Source organism: Rhipicephalus sanguineus, chromosome 4 (genome assembly GCF_013339695.2).
Source record: "Rhipicephalus sanguineus isolate Rsan-2018 chromosome 4, BIME_Rsan_1.4, whole genome shotgun sequence".
Classification (NCBI taxonomy): Eukaryota; Metazoa; Arthropoda; class Arachnida; order Ixodida; family Ixodidae; genus Rhipicephalus; species Rhipicephalus sanguineus.
The window spans coordinates 104,043,262-104,057,704 of NC_051179.1; the positions used below are offsets into that span (position 1 = coordinate 104,043,262).

The 14,443-nt window shown below is 45.9% G+C and overlaps 1 protein-coding gene across 1 annotated transcript in view; it reads left to right on the forward strand.

The window, feature by feature from the left end:
- The window catches only part of LOC119390502 (N-alpha-acetyltransferase 25, NatB auxiliary subunit), a 66,768-nt gene that overhangs the window by 41,844 nt on the left and 10,481 nt on the right, over window positions 1-14,443 (forward strand). Inside the window, exons 16-23 of the mRNA XM_049415292.1 lie at window positions 1,525-1,572; window positions 2,855-2,958; window positions 3,423-3,475; window positions 8,354-8,426; window positions 9,266-9,371; window positions 10,423-10,695; window positions 12,133-12,292; window positions 13,023-13,091. Of these exons, the coding sequence (XP_049271249.1) occupies window positions 1,525-1,572; window positions 2,855-2,958; window positions 3,423-3,475; window positions 8,354-8,426; window positions 9,266-9,371; window positions 10,423-10,695; window positions 12,133-12,292; window positions 13,023-13,091 (886 nt within the window). The remainder of the gene's footprint in view (window positions 1-1,524; window positions 1,573-2,854; window positions 2,959-3,422; window positions 3,476-8,353; window positions 8,427-9,265; window positions 9,372-10,422; window positions 10,696-12,132; window positions 12,293-13,022; window positions 13,092-14,443) is intronic.

Below are 14,443 nucleotides of genomic sequence, written 5' to 3' on the forward strand. Positions count from 1 at the left end.
TTTTTAATGCTTTCTGGTGATACGAATTTCGGATGATACGAATATTTTTGATGGTCCCGTGAAATTCGTATCACCGAGGTTTCACTGTACTTCACTAAATGGAGAAAAGAAATTCACGGCTTTTGAATGGAGTTAAGATTAGAAAACGAGAATAGTTTGTTTTGGTAGATTTCATCAATTTCAAAACTGCAGCACGAAGTTGCCTCGCTAAATCATGAAAACAAATACACGGTCTGTGACTCTGAGATTGGGAGATTGAAGTAGTAACATGGCAGATTTTCTGAAATCGAGGTTATTGTACAGTAAAACCTCGGTGATACGAATCTCGCGGGGTTACTGAAAATATTCGTATCATCCGAAATTCGTATCACCAGAAAACATGGAAAATTAGTATGTGGCAAAAGAAAGTTGGCATACATTTTGACTTGGTGTATCCCAGGTCCGCACCGACGTCATGAACAGCTCTAAATGATTGGCAGTAAAGTTTTTAGACGTCAACGATCATATTTGTACTCGTAAATATACGGTGAGTGTGCGTGTGTGTAATCAATGAACCAGATCTGTTGTGACCCGTGACCACTGGTAGCCCCTTCATAATCTTACTATGATTTTCTGCATGACATCAAAGTACTGCGGCGAAAGTGACTTTAAGAGGCGTATTGCACGCAATAGATTGGAAGGCCAGAAAATTTTAGAATCGCTGTCCTTTATTGCTGTTACCTTCTTATCGCAGTACTGTTTGGAGTTCTTTTCGGGAGATCTACGGCTGTGCCCGCACAATCGAAGGTTTGCTCAAAATCCAGGAGTGTCTCGTGCAAACTGGAGAGTTGGCATGTGTGCGCGTACGTTGCGAGGCCTAGCTCCTTCGCCAAGACCATCCGCTTCGTCTCTTGGAGTCTTCGTCCACCTTTCATGGGACTTCTTGATGGACCCGCAGCACAAGTTTCACTCTTGTTTCATAGAACGTCTGACTGCGAGGACATGACTTGCATCGATGTGGCAGGCAGGTGTTAACACAGTACAAAGACGCTAACGGCTCGAGCACGGCAGCACGTGTCAACGCGCTGGAAAAAAAAAATGAAACGCGTCGTCAACGCCATCTGTAATCTAAACGCGAAGGCGCATGAAGGCTGCCAACATTCGCGCGTACAATCTCGGAGGTAACGACGCACCGTTGACGGTCGCGCAGCGCGCATGCCCGCACCCGCCGCGTCTTCCGCGACAGCGCGGGCAGCACCTGTTCGTACCTGTGTGCTAGCGTACGTTTGTATCAAACGTCGCGGGGTGAAAATCGGTTCGCAACAACCGCACTCGAATACATTACAGGCTGGTGGGCCCTGGCCGGGACCACAGAAAAATTCGTATCACCCCGAAATTCGTACGAGCCGTGATCGTATCACCGAGGTTTTACTGTATTGTGTTTTCACTGTATATAGATGAGTTTATCGGGCTTTCCTGGGCAGCGCAGGATGGGCGAATCAAAAAGACCTGTTAGATAATGTTTTCTTACTGTTGTTATTGCAGACTACAGACTACCTCATTGCCTGCTACAAATATGGCTCCTTCACAAAGGTGAGTAGAGTTGGACAGATGGTTGCTGCTTGAAGCGTGTTGGTTGCTGCTTGAAGCGTGCTGCGACTTGAAGCTTGTTTTTTGCAGCAAGCGCCCACCTGACTGAAACAGGCATTGCACTTAATAACGATTTTTCTAAGTGGTTCTTTCAAGAGTGTGGTATTTGAGAAGCACACCTCTACTCTCTCTTCAGGTAGACCTCCAAGGCGGCTAGTTAGAGAAATCCAGCTCAATGAACACTGAGTACTCTCATTGACGTAATGTGGCAACTGTGACATGGGTTGCATTTCTTTAGTCAAGCCATTGTGGAGGTTTTCTTTTGTGTGCCAGTGGCATCGTTGCAATGTAAAACATACTAAAAAATTTTAATATTGAGCTTTGTGGGTTTACGCATGCCTTCTTTTTCTGGAGTTTACGCAGTGTTTATTGGAGTACCTCAATTAAGAATAAAAATAAGTCTTTCAATCGGCCAAGTTCTCAACTTCTGGTGTTCACTAAACTTCGGCAGCCTTTATATCGCTGACGTAAACAGGTTAGAAGTTGTCAATAGTACACAATTTATTCCCTTTTTTATAAATGATCTGTTAATACGATGGTGTGTTGCATGCAGATCACAACATGTGTATTGAAGACATTGCTACTAATCACTTTTTAAAAAAAAAATGAAGTCTTACATAATTCTGGAACTTTATTACTCCAAATCAATAAAGCGCGAACCTCATGGAGCAAATTTTCGGTGTCCAAGCGGCAAGCTTCGTTCAGGGGCTGGAGTCCAAAATTTGAACACACGGCAGCGGTCCACCAGGACCAGATATTTTTGCCCGCTGCTGGAAGCATTGAGCACGAAGCAACCTGCCCCAATCAATCGGGAGGCACCACTTCCGGCAGCTGCATGCTGGGATTGATGGCGTTGGCGCTTTTTTTTTTTTTTTGCGTTCCCACGTGTTTTTTTAGTACGACAAGTTTCCCCACACCAAGTGAACATGCAACCACAGCTTTTTTTTTTCCGTTGATGCATGCTATGAGTTGCTGTGGGCAGTCTGGATCGACAACTGCCCCCACTATAATGGCACAGCATGCTGCCCACATTGACAGTGGCTCAGCGGCATTCAGTGTTGGATCATCGCATGGAGGCTGGTGCAGCATGGCGGCAAGTCCGGCCGCATTTTTTTATGCGCGAACTTTGTCATGGAACTTCGCTCCGTGCAACTCTGCAACACTTGAAAGTCAAAGGCCTGGGAGCATGAAGAGTTGAATATGGAATGTCTGCATTGCCTTGCAGATTCAGGAGATGATGAGGTTTCGTGAGCGGCTGAACAACTCTCTCCACTTTGCTCTGCTGACTGCTGACAAGATGATCTTAGAACTGTTGCTTGAGGCTAAGAGGTGAGAATACGCAATAGTCCATGTTATTTCGTTGATCAATGGCAGTTGCATGTCGCGTAACTCGGAGAAAAACACTAACATCTAAACATACAAGCATACCTGCCAACCCTCCTAAGTTTTTAGTAAAGTTTACAAATTTGACTTTCGCTTCATCATTTTATGAATCGGCATCAAGTGTAGCATTTTTCCTGGTTCGCTTACGACAAGAAACATCAACATGCCTATCTCTAGCACTGGAGACTGGAGTCATTTGCGCTATCACTAAAAAGCCATTGAAGCTGTCTTACCAACACTTCAGAATTAAATGACAAAAAACATAGGTGAGGAGAGTGAATTTTTTTAATAATGACCTAGAGGATCTTTCCGTTGCTAAAATGCTGACTGAGAGCCTGCTAGCAAACATTCACGCTGCTCTCTTTGTTAACACTGTTCTTTTTTTTCTTTTCATTCATCAAACAATGCAGCCAAGAAACTCTGAAGCAGATGCTGATGAGCATGGAAATTGATCCCGTCAATGGTACGTTTCTTGTACGCATGCATGGGTTGTCTCGTGTTTCTTTCAGTCCATTGCCTTGCACGATACTGTTGCTGCGTGCTTCGCCCGTTTTAACCTTTTATCCAGGTAGGGAAAAATGAAAATTTATGCAGATAAGATTCCGTCCGAGGTTGCCAGGTCGAAAAGACAAAAGGTAGTCAAGAAATTGGAAAAACTAGCCGAAAAAGTAGCCATGCATTTGCGAAAACAACTGTGATGTTGTTATTTGAATGAAGTGCAAGAGCCTTTTGGTGAAGATGTAAATTAGTACAGCAGGAACCCTTCAAGATCATAATTGCTGAGATTAAAGCATAAATTTTTTAGTTAAGCAATCATTTTGTGCAGGATGACGAAGTTTTCTGCACTGTTGCCAAAATCACTCTCTACACGTGTCTTGCGCGACTTTTCTTAAAAGGGCTAGAAGTACCAAGTTTGTGGTGACAGCAAATATGAGTACTGTATGAGTGTGCTCAAAATCACAGCTGCCGTTGAAGCGTAAATTGTAGACGCTTTTGCAATCATTTCTCGCATGACGACGAAGTTCGAGCAGTTGAAATATCTGAGTCACAGTCTGTGCCTGATTCTAAGAAAAAACAGACAGTTCATCAGATATCCTGTTTCTAATGTCAAAGAGTGCAGAGTGTGATGGATGCAGAGCGCTTTCAGTTGTCCTGTTCACTTCCAATTACCCAGTGATTCCACTCCTGCGCCAACTGCGCCAAAGTGCGCCAAATTATATTTACTGCGCCATCCTGATAATATCGACGAAAATTGCGCCAAACTGCGCCAAAGTCTCGGGTTTGGGGGCGTCTATCACCGGCAGTCGCACCGCCGGCGCTTCAGAACATATGCAGCTTGATTTTGGGGCTGCCAAAGTCGCAACCATGGACCAAGAATTATTCCGCTGAATAAATAGCGCTCGTGCGTGCGTCCCGAGTAAGCCACAATGCCATGCACGGTGCCGACGCAGCTTCTGTTCTGCAAGTCGGTTCTACAGCAAAATGCGCTCTCCGCAGAGGCTCGTGACGTCTAGGCCTATCGGTAGCGAGAAAGTGGGACAGCGATTCATCGGCGGACGTCGTCTGTTCCAGAAACGCTGCTGATAGCTCGTTCCAAGCGTCGCACGGCACGTAAGGAAAGCAATGTTCAGTAATAACTACATGCGTGCCGCTAAAATTTCTGTCACTTCTGTTTCTGGACATCGCGGAATGAAATTTGGGATCGCTAGCAGTAGATATGGAACAATATCGGATTTTCCTTGCTTCGCGTTTATGGAAGAGCACGCGAACGGTGGGAACGCGTTGACACTTTTCCTCAGATATACTTTATCCATGGATCTTCATCCAGAAGAGCTTTTTCATAATTCCTTCCACCAGCACATCTGAGTTTGTAATCACTCTGCGGTAAATACCCCCTAAAAGGCCCTGCCCTTTCGAGCTCACGAGCGAGAGTTCCAATTAGAATATTTTGCTTGCTTTTTTAAAAATGTCATCTGATTAATAAAAGCATATCTCCTGGTCGGAACAGCCGCAAATGCGCAGCTGTAGCGGGCCCGTCGCTGACGGCCCACAGTGAAGCGGCTGCGCCATGTTACACGTCCGCCCCTCGCGTTCGAGGGTCAATAGCTGATGGTTAAAAAAACTCAGTTTCGCTTAAGGGCTAAGCAATGAATGCGATATCAACAAATTGTATTGTTAAACGAAGTAAGGCTAGCAGCTAACTCTTTTGGATCCGATCTCGCGTAACTCAACAAAACGCTGGTTTAAGGGGATATGGCCGCTCCAGAAACCGAAGCGTTTTCGTGCTCTGATTTCTCTAAACGCGAAGTAAGCGTTGAGAGCACAGCAAGTTTACGAGCCGTCTCCTGATGCCTCGAGATAGCGCGCGCGCGCGCAAGCGACAGTGCCTTTCGAACGATGCGGTTGCCCCCCCCCTCTGCTCCCCTGGCGTCCCTTCATGCTCCTTACGAAAGACGGGCGGGGCGTTTCCTCTATGTTTGATGAGCAATCGACGGCAGGCCCGCTCCGTGCGACGGAGACAGACGGCCGGCTAGTTTAATCTGCGCTTCAGCCACGTTCGTCACCAGCGCTCGCGAGCTTTTACCCGCAGCTAGAATGCGCGTGGTGATGTTATTAATTTGGACTTTATACGGAAAATTACGGCAACAGCGACCGTAAAAATACGCCTAGAGTGTCCATATAATTGCTATCACAATAAAAATTTAAAAAAAAATCAAGGAGCTGTGAAGTGGATGATAAGCGAAGCCGTTTCGCGCATGGCTCAAAGGTGACATGGTGCAGGACAGTTTGGTATGTAAGGCCAGGTTGTTAACGGCCAGGCTGTTAACTTTCAATATGCAATAATAATGCGAAAGCCTTAGATGCTTTCTCAAACACGAAAATTGACCGTCGGCGGCGTTCGATTGATGTAAAAAAGTCACAGTTTCGCCGCAAGGGTGAAGCAATGAATGCGATAGCAAGGAACTAATGCTATACGAAGTGAGGCTCGCCAATGGATACTCTCAGTTTGAACAGCGCTTCTGTTGCAAAGGCGGCCGAAGCAGCGAAGGAAACTAGCGTGCTTCAAGTGTCGAGCTGTGACACTTGATATTTCGCGCTCATCTTTTGTTTGTTCGTTTAGCGGCGTCCCTGAGCTCGAGTGACATTCGTACGCGCCGTAACATGAGCGCGCACATCACGGTGAAAGCGTGAAACATTCCTCTACCCCGCGCCACGAGAAAACCGCGCGAGCAGACAGCGGAAGGGCAAGCTTCTCCCATGCGCAAATATAAGAAGAAGAAGCGAGCGAGCTCGCCGACGACATTTTAAATGCGCCCGTCGGGCTCCTAGCGCCACCTCGCTGGTAATGAAGAAACGCTTAATATCGCCTTCTGTCTCTGAGTCCGTCCAGCGCTAAATGGTGTGTATATAACGCTCGCCGTTAGCTACGTGGAGGATCTGCGTTTCGTGGCGTAGTGGATAGCGCCGCTCGCTGCGGAGCAAGAAGTCCCTGGTTCGATTCCGCGCTTCGGAAGCATTTTTCTGAGTTATTTTTCTTTGGGGCCTTTATATATATATACATACTTATACATATACGGAGCATGACGGCGGCGACGGCGACGGCGACGGCAAAATCCAGCCGAGACTGTCCATATAATTGCTATCGCAATAAAAATAATCGTGATGTCGTCATCATCACGTCATACATCGTCAAAACTTGTGACGCCAACATGGCGTCATATATCGTGATGTCACGTGATGGTGTAATCACATGACATCGTCGCTTTACACTGCTTCCGTGATCGGTGCACCGATCAAGGAGGTAGTGCAAAACCATGTGAGGTGCAGAAAGCTTGCAGAGAGGGAGTGGGAGAATCAACCCGTCGATCGAGAAGAAAAAGAACCTGGCTTTCGCCTTGGAGTTTTCTTAGGGGAATGCATTAGGGACAGTGTGGCACTGGCATTGAGCCACTGCTGTACATCACGGAGTTTGTCTACCACGTCTGCTGATAACCACATAGATGTATTTAGAGTTTTATTTCATCAATTGCAATTTTATTGATCCGGTATTCTGTTTATTTGCTAGTGTCGAAAATAATCGCCGAAGAGGTTAATCCAGAACACTCAACTGCATGAGTCCTTATTTTTTGCAGGTTATGGTTGTGTTTCGCGTTTACCTACGCGTAGGCGTTCCGCATAGGAATGGCCGACACCGCAGCTTGTGACCACTGCGGAAGTGATGAAACGATTGAGCATATTCTGTGCGACTGTCCACAGTACTGTTCGCAAAGACAGTCGCTTTGCAACGCGCTTGATAAACTGGACGACTGAACTCTTTCGGAAGAAAGAATCCTGCGCCACCGACAGGACTTCACGTCACAGAAGAAGGCTGTGCAGGCGCTAATGCGCTTTCTGCGTTCAACCGGTCTATCGCAACGGCTCTGATAGGACGTCCTGCATGTGTGTGCATGTGTGCATTTTTTTGCTTTGTTTTTATTTTATCTCCCTCTCTCTCTGTCCTCTCTCCGACCTCTATATCCCCACCCCTGTGCAGGGTAGCAAACCGGTCACTCGCACCAGGTTAACCTCCCTGCCTCTTCCTTTTAATCTATTTCTCTCTATTTTTTCATTAGCGAGTGAAGTATGGAGTTCTCCTGAGATGATTTTTTTCGTGAGAATTGCAATGATTCCAAATATTTCTAGCCTTCATAAGAGCCCCATAATAATTTTCAGGTGCTTGAATGTTAATGCAATATGCTTCTGTAGTGCACTCCAGGATGGAAAATTTGCTGCTCCAGAGTGCTCCCAGATGCAAAATTATCTGCTCCAGAGTGCTCCAAGATGAAAATTTTTCCTGCTCCAAAGTGCTCCAGAACGGAAATTTTGCTGCTCCAAAAATTGCTCCAAATCGGAAGTCCTCGGTAGCATCACTGAATTACTGTTTAAGGTCTCGTTCAGCAATAGGTGGACTCTAAAATGAGGCCCCATACAGCAGTCTTCCCCCCCTAGTCATAGCCATGTATTGAATAGTATTTTCTTTTATGTAATGCAAGTGCCAAATTCAATTTTAGAACCTGGAAACACCTTGGTCGAACACCGCATACTCGGAACATCAGTCGCTGCAACGTTAGAAGATATTGATATTTCGGTTCAAATTGAGGGAACAAGAAAGTAGTGAAGTAGCCAAGTAACCAAGACTTTTTCTGCCTCCACCGGCCAAAAAAAATGTAGGCGAATTGACGCAGTGTAACCAAGCCTGGCAACCCTGATATCATCTGGGTCTGTGATCACTTCACTGCATTTCTTCGTGCACTGCGGAAACTCGCACAAGCTGTAACTCCGCTTCTGCAATCTCTTGCAGACAAGACGGAGTGGAGTGCGCTGACGGACAACCGGGACGTCAGGATTTTCCGAGAATGGGGCGCCACCCGGAGGTCAGTCGCTCTGAAGTCTTGTGTCAGACAACTCGCCATAAACTACCCATGCCAGCCTGTTTGTCTCATTGTTTTCCTTTTAGTTTAGTGTTTTTTCTTTGAGCTCTTTTGTTTCTCTACTTCCAATGCAAGTAACAAACGTCTAGCTGTAGTCATGCACTTGTGAGTATTGGATGTCTGTCATCCAGTTAGCCTCACCACCTTTCGCTCAACATCTATGAGCTTTCGTGATGTTTGACAGGACATATACTCCTTGATATGTCCAACATTAGTAGGACGCATTGCTGGAAGCGACTTGGAATGCATTCCAGTTTTTTGTATTTCACTGATTATGGTTATTCGCTTTCAAGTTTCCACTTAAAATTTCTATGAGTTGCAAAGCTTTAAAAGTTTGTACTGTTAACCAGATTCCTTTGACAACAATCACTGGTTTTTATCTTTGCAGCTGGAGATGGTGTTTTGTCATTTCAGTTGTTACAGTAAACCATTGTTATAATGAAAGCGCTGAAAAAAAAAAAAAAAACATTGTCTCGATAAATCTCACTGCGTGCCAGAAGCAATTTTGATTTGATAATACGATAGAATATTGGTAAACAGAAATGACTTAAACGAAGAACGGCTTCCTCGAGTTTGATTGGTTTTGTATTTGGTTGCTGAGTCCTCAACGGTACATCTTTCACACCAAACTAAACTACTGTTAAGTGAAACATACTTTCCCAGTCCCTTAAAGGTCTATTTAATGAAATTACACTGTAGAGTGTCCAGATGAGCTTCTTGCATGGCATTCTACTTTTTGTTTTTCTGGCACTATGTCACATCAACCACTCCTATTTCCATAGAAAACTGCTGGACGAGTACCTGGAGCGGACAAGGCAGGAAGAGGCAAGCCCACTCTTTCTTTGTCTCATAAGAACACAAGAAAAAAGTGAAGCCTTTGGAATTTGTGTAGTTGGAACAAAAATTTATTGACAGCTGATGCAAAGCGTTTCTCATGCTGTTGAGTTAACATAGTGCCACATGTGGCCACTGCTAGCATTCTTGCTGCCATTCACATCTGCAGTTGTCGGGTATTGTGTATACAGATGGACTAACCCTTGGATTGAGAAATGCGTCCTAACTTACTTGAACTTGACTTGCCACTGCTACAAGACAGTGTAAACACGTTTCAGAAATGCGCCTTGACTAAAAGCGTGACCTTGCAGCAAGCTTTACTCCATCAAGTCTGCTTGTAAACCAAGTCTTAATTGCCTTTGAAGCTGAAGAATAGCAGCGTGTGAGAGAGACGCAACCTACCACCGCAGACACAGCCTTGCGGATAGGCTATTAGCGTTTCATTTTGCATGCTAAACCTGTGAGGCCACATTAGGAGACATGCACTTTTTGCCAAGTGCTGAGGCCGTGGTTGCGCATCAAAGGAAACCCAATAAATTCATACCGTGGCCTCCGTGATTAGCTCCGGCAGCGCACTGTAGCAATGGTGTATTGCTGGAGCTAATCACGAATGCCACCTTTCATGATATTGTTTCTCGAAGGAAACGGCCAAGTGCTATTGGAGTTTGCCATATGAAATGACATAGGCTATGACGTAGTGTCTATTTGTGGATGCTGGATTACACCACATTGAGTGTTATTCCTTCGCTTTCCACATCCTGAATGGCCAAAACACTGCATTTGATTGGTTTCTTGGCTATCTTTACTTTTTTGGAAAACAATAAAGATATGTAGTTCGAGTTAGTATCATAATCTCGAACCCAGCAGTGCCGCATTCTGAGCAAATGTAGACTTGACGAAGGAAGGCGCTTGGAGAATCTATTATATGCAATGGCTGTCTTGGCCAGTTTGAAGTCATGTGCTGTCGTGAGGCGAATTTGACCAAGTCAGGTCGTCGCTTCAAGTTAAGGCGAGTTTCTGAATACAGTGGTAAAAATGCTACTCCGAAGTGTACGTTAAATATCCCAGCTTCCTAATCTGTTAGTCCATCTACTCGGATGCGCAGGTGGTGTGGCTGCGCGTGCGGAACCTGCTGCTTCGCCTGCTGGCTGCCTGCCACCAGCTGAGCTCCCAGCAGCCGCTGCTGGCACCACAGCAGACTCCGTCGGCACGGGCAGGTGGCGACTATGTGGGCAGCGACAACGAGCGGCCTCTGGCCAACGGGGAGCGAGCACCCGGTGCTGGTGGGACGGGTGGCCCGCTGGGCGTGGCTACTTCTCTCCTGGATTCGTTGCATGAGGTGGCTCTGGAAGCAGATACCCTACCTTCACCCCCGCAGGCAGGTTACCTTAGTCTGCTCACCATTACACGATGCGTTGAAGAAGAAGAAGAAATAGTAGACAAGCAAAGGGCAGGGAGGTTGACCAGTTTAGGACAAACAGTTTGCTACCCTACACATGGGGACAGGATGGGGGAGACTGAAAGACGGAGAGGAAAGAAAGGAAAGAGGGAGAGTGATGCGTTGAAATTCTGCATATAGGTTGGCAGCATTGGCTTGTTGGCGACTTGGCCCGTGCCCATTCAGATACGGGGTTTTTTAATGCACGTGCATTTCTTGGCTTAGTGTGCCCCACTTTGGTCTGTCTGGCCTTGACATGACTTCCATATAGAGTGAAATCCCGGTTATGCGCCTCCCAATTATGTAATGTCGCAAGTTTTACGACAGCTTAGCTCAGTTCTGGTGAACCCACCACGGTGGTCTGGTGGTTATGGTGCTCGAATGCTGTCCCAAAGGTCGCGGGATGGAATCCCCGGCCCGTGTACCTAGATGCAGGTGCACATTAAAAGAACCCCAGGTGGTCGAAATTTTCTGATGCCTCTACTGCAGTGTCCTTCGTAATCATATCGTAGTTTTGAGACATAAAACCCGGACAATTATTATTTCAGTTTTGGCGAAATTCCCCCATAAGGGCAGTGCATCAGATACCTTGGTTATCTTACGTACTTATATGCCTGATATATTCAATGTGACCTGTGCAAAAGCTGTGTTGCTTTCAGTCATTACATTCAATCACTCTTAGTAGTTATTGCTAAAGAATGTTGTTTTCAAAGGAGTACTGACACAAAAATCTTGCATCTTGTTTTTTCTGTTGCAATAAGTAGCTAACTACCCACTAATCACAGCTCAAAAGCTCGTTTGTTCGAGCACACAATGGTTTATTATTTCGAGACGCTTTTGTGGCGCCTAGTCGCAGGTTTGGCTTCAGAGAGCGCCGAGTGAGGCAGGACCCAGAGTGGTTTTCATGTAAACATTGGTGGCTATGTGATCACACAAAACTGCGTGCACATGAGCACCGCGTTGACAACACTTTTCAACAAAGGCTTCATGGGTGCTGCTATATAATCCCCTCTGAGACGTAAATATGCGTGACTCCCCAAAAATGCAGTGCTGAGGCAAGGACGTCAGCCTTTGTACTTCCGTGCAAGTCTGCCCCCTCTTTCCGTTGGAAAAGGTCTGCTAGGAAAGAGCGCTCGCAAGGATCGTGGCAGCCAACACAAACTTGTGATGCAGGGGGTGCTTGTTATTTATGTCGAAAACCAAAGGCGCGTTTCACATGCAGTGGCGCGACACGCACTTCAAAATTGATTTTAAATAGGTTCTAGGCTATGTTATCTGTTGACATTTCGTAGATGATGCGTGTGTATCCACACATATCTATCCTACAACTTATCTCGCCTCCAAAATTTTGCGTCAGTACTTTTTCAATGAGTTCAGGAGAACAGATTCACTAAGCCCTGTCCTGTATGTGTTGTGCAGCCCTACCCAGTGCTGTGTCCTCAGCCTGGTCGCTTGGGCGCCTTTGTATCGGGTGGCTGCCTGCGGGTACTGCTTGCTGCCTTCAAGTGGGTTGTGGATCTATACAAGGTCAACGAAGGTACGAAGGCCAACTCTGTTGCACTGCACAATACTGGTTGCTGGTACTGTAAGCGAGGACGGGGGATCCCCGATCTCTTCATACTGTTTAAGAGCAATGGCTAACTTGGGTTTTTTTTTTTTTTCTCCCTTTTGCGTGCACTGCAGACAGGCGGCCCTTGTGATAATTTGTTTCTGCTTGCTTCTGCATGGCACACTTGTCCGAATAATGGCAGCATTGGTCATACAGTCAACTGTCGATTTTTGAGACATGCTTGGGAGGATTTCATGGCACCGCCAGACTGCCCAATTTTTTAGATGACTTCGCAATCCCAAGCCAGCCCGAAAAATCTAATGTTTACTACTCAAAGACAGTGTTCTGGGTGCACGTGCTAGGGTTTGTCTCTTGCGCATGTTTTCATATTGAGAGTCATGTCTACATTTCTTTTTACGTTATGATGTTAAAAGCAAACTGTGCTTTATGTATGGGACAAAGGCTTAGCAGGCACTTCTGTACTTCACGTCCAATAAAAAAAATATTTGCTAGTTGTACAAATGATCTTTCTTTCATGCTCTCAGGTATTATGATATAATCATTAAGAAATGTTTTCTCTGGGCCCTGGGAGCCTTTGATAGGCATTTAATTATTTTGCTGCAGAAGCTGCAGTGAACCATGAAATCGTGTTGCCACCTTTGCAAGCACCCTAGTATTGTCGAGCATTCCTGCACTCTTGTGTGCTTGTCTCTCGCAGAGCTGAGCATGGAGGCCCCAGCCAGTGCCGAAATCAAAGTCGGGGATAGCCTGGTCCCTCTAGTCAAAAGTGAGTGCTGCCATTGGTGTCGAACTCATTCTAATTGTTCCCGTCACGTTATAGTGCTTGGCAAGTGTGTGCAACAAGCTGCAAACATGTTCGATGTCTCCAAGTGCATAGGACGAGAACAAGAGGAAAAGAAACTCCTACTGAGCTTCTGAGCCATTTTATATGAATCATCCAAACATTTACACACCTGCCATCTCTCCCAATTTTCCTGGGAGACTCCTGTTTTGTTTACTCTGTGTTAAATGCATTCCTGTAACCTGCTTTATGATGCAGCTTGCAACTGGCCTTTTGGCTGTGTGTTTATTTACTGCCAACTCACCCAAATTTCTCTTCTATGTACACTCAAACCTCGATATGATCCTCGATAGGATGAAGCAGCATATTCACTTTTGCCTATGGTGTCATTTTTAAGAAGGTTAAATTGTGGTGTACAGTCAAACCTCGTTACAACGAACACCACATTAACGAACATTTCAAATTAACGAACTTTTAAGAAATCCCGTGCCGACTGCTTATAGTTTCAATGTAAAAATATTTCACTACTACGAACTTCAGAATAACGAACATTTCAGAATAACGATCGTTATTTAATTCCCGTGTAATCTTAACAACACCTCAGTACTACGAACTTATATCCCGAAATGCGAGGATTCTTAGATTTCAGTGTATCGGTCATGGCAGTCGGAGCTGTAAGGTAGCAGACGACGCAGCGCGAAGAGTGGACGCCCTCCCGCAAAAACCTGAGATGGCGCGAGAGGAGAAAGACGCGGGCGGAGAACTTTTTTTTTTCCCCTCCGTTGCGGAGGCAACAACGCATCAGGTTTTGTAAAGGCCCAACCACATGCATTGCACGCGACTTTCGAGCGAAGGCGGCTGTGACGAACGGGCTCCGTCGCGCTGTCGCGACGGGAGAACCACGACGGAGAACCCAACGAAGTGTCACGGTTGCTCGATTGAAAACTTGCGTGCGCGCAGGCAAATTACGAAAAAGAATTACAGAGTAGATGAATGACAACATGCCAAATTTATTATTGTCTTGTTTGAGATAAGGATGCCATAAAAGCGTTTCGTGACTCTTTTTTCGCAATCTTATGTTTAACCGCGACAGTAGTATCTGCTGGGCGCCCGGAAGCGTACGCTGCCTACGCTACGTCGCACTTTGCAAACCGCGTTATGTTGAGGTTAGTCCACGAGGCGCATCTCGACAACGTCTCCTATTGCTGTCATAAAACGTTTAAAAAAAGCCGCAGCGCCTTACATCGTTGCTTCGCAGGGAAAAGGGCTACCTCACACGACGACGATGTTGACATTGCAGCAAGCTACCACCAATGCAGCAAGCTACCACCGAAACA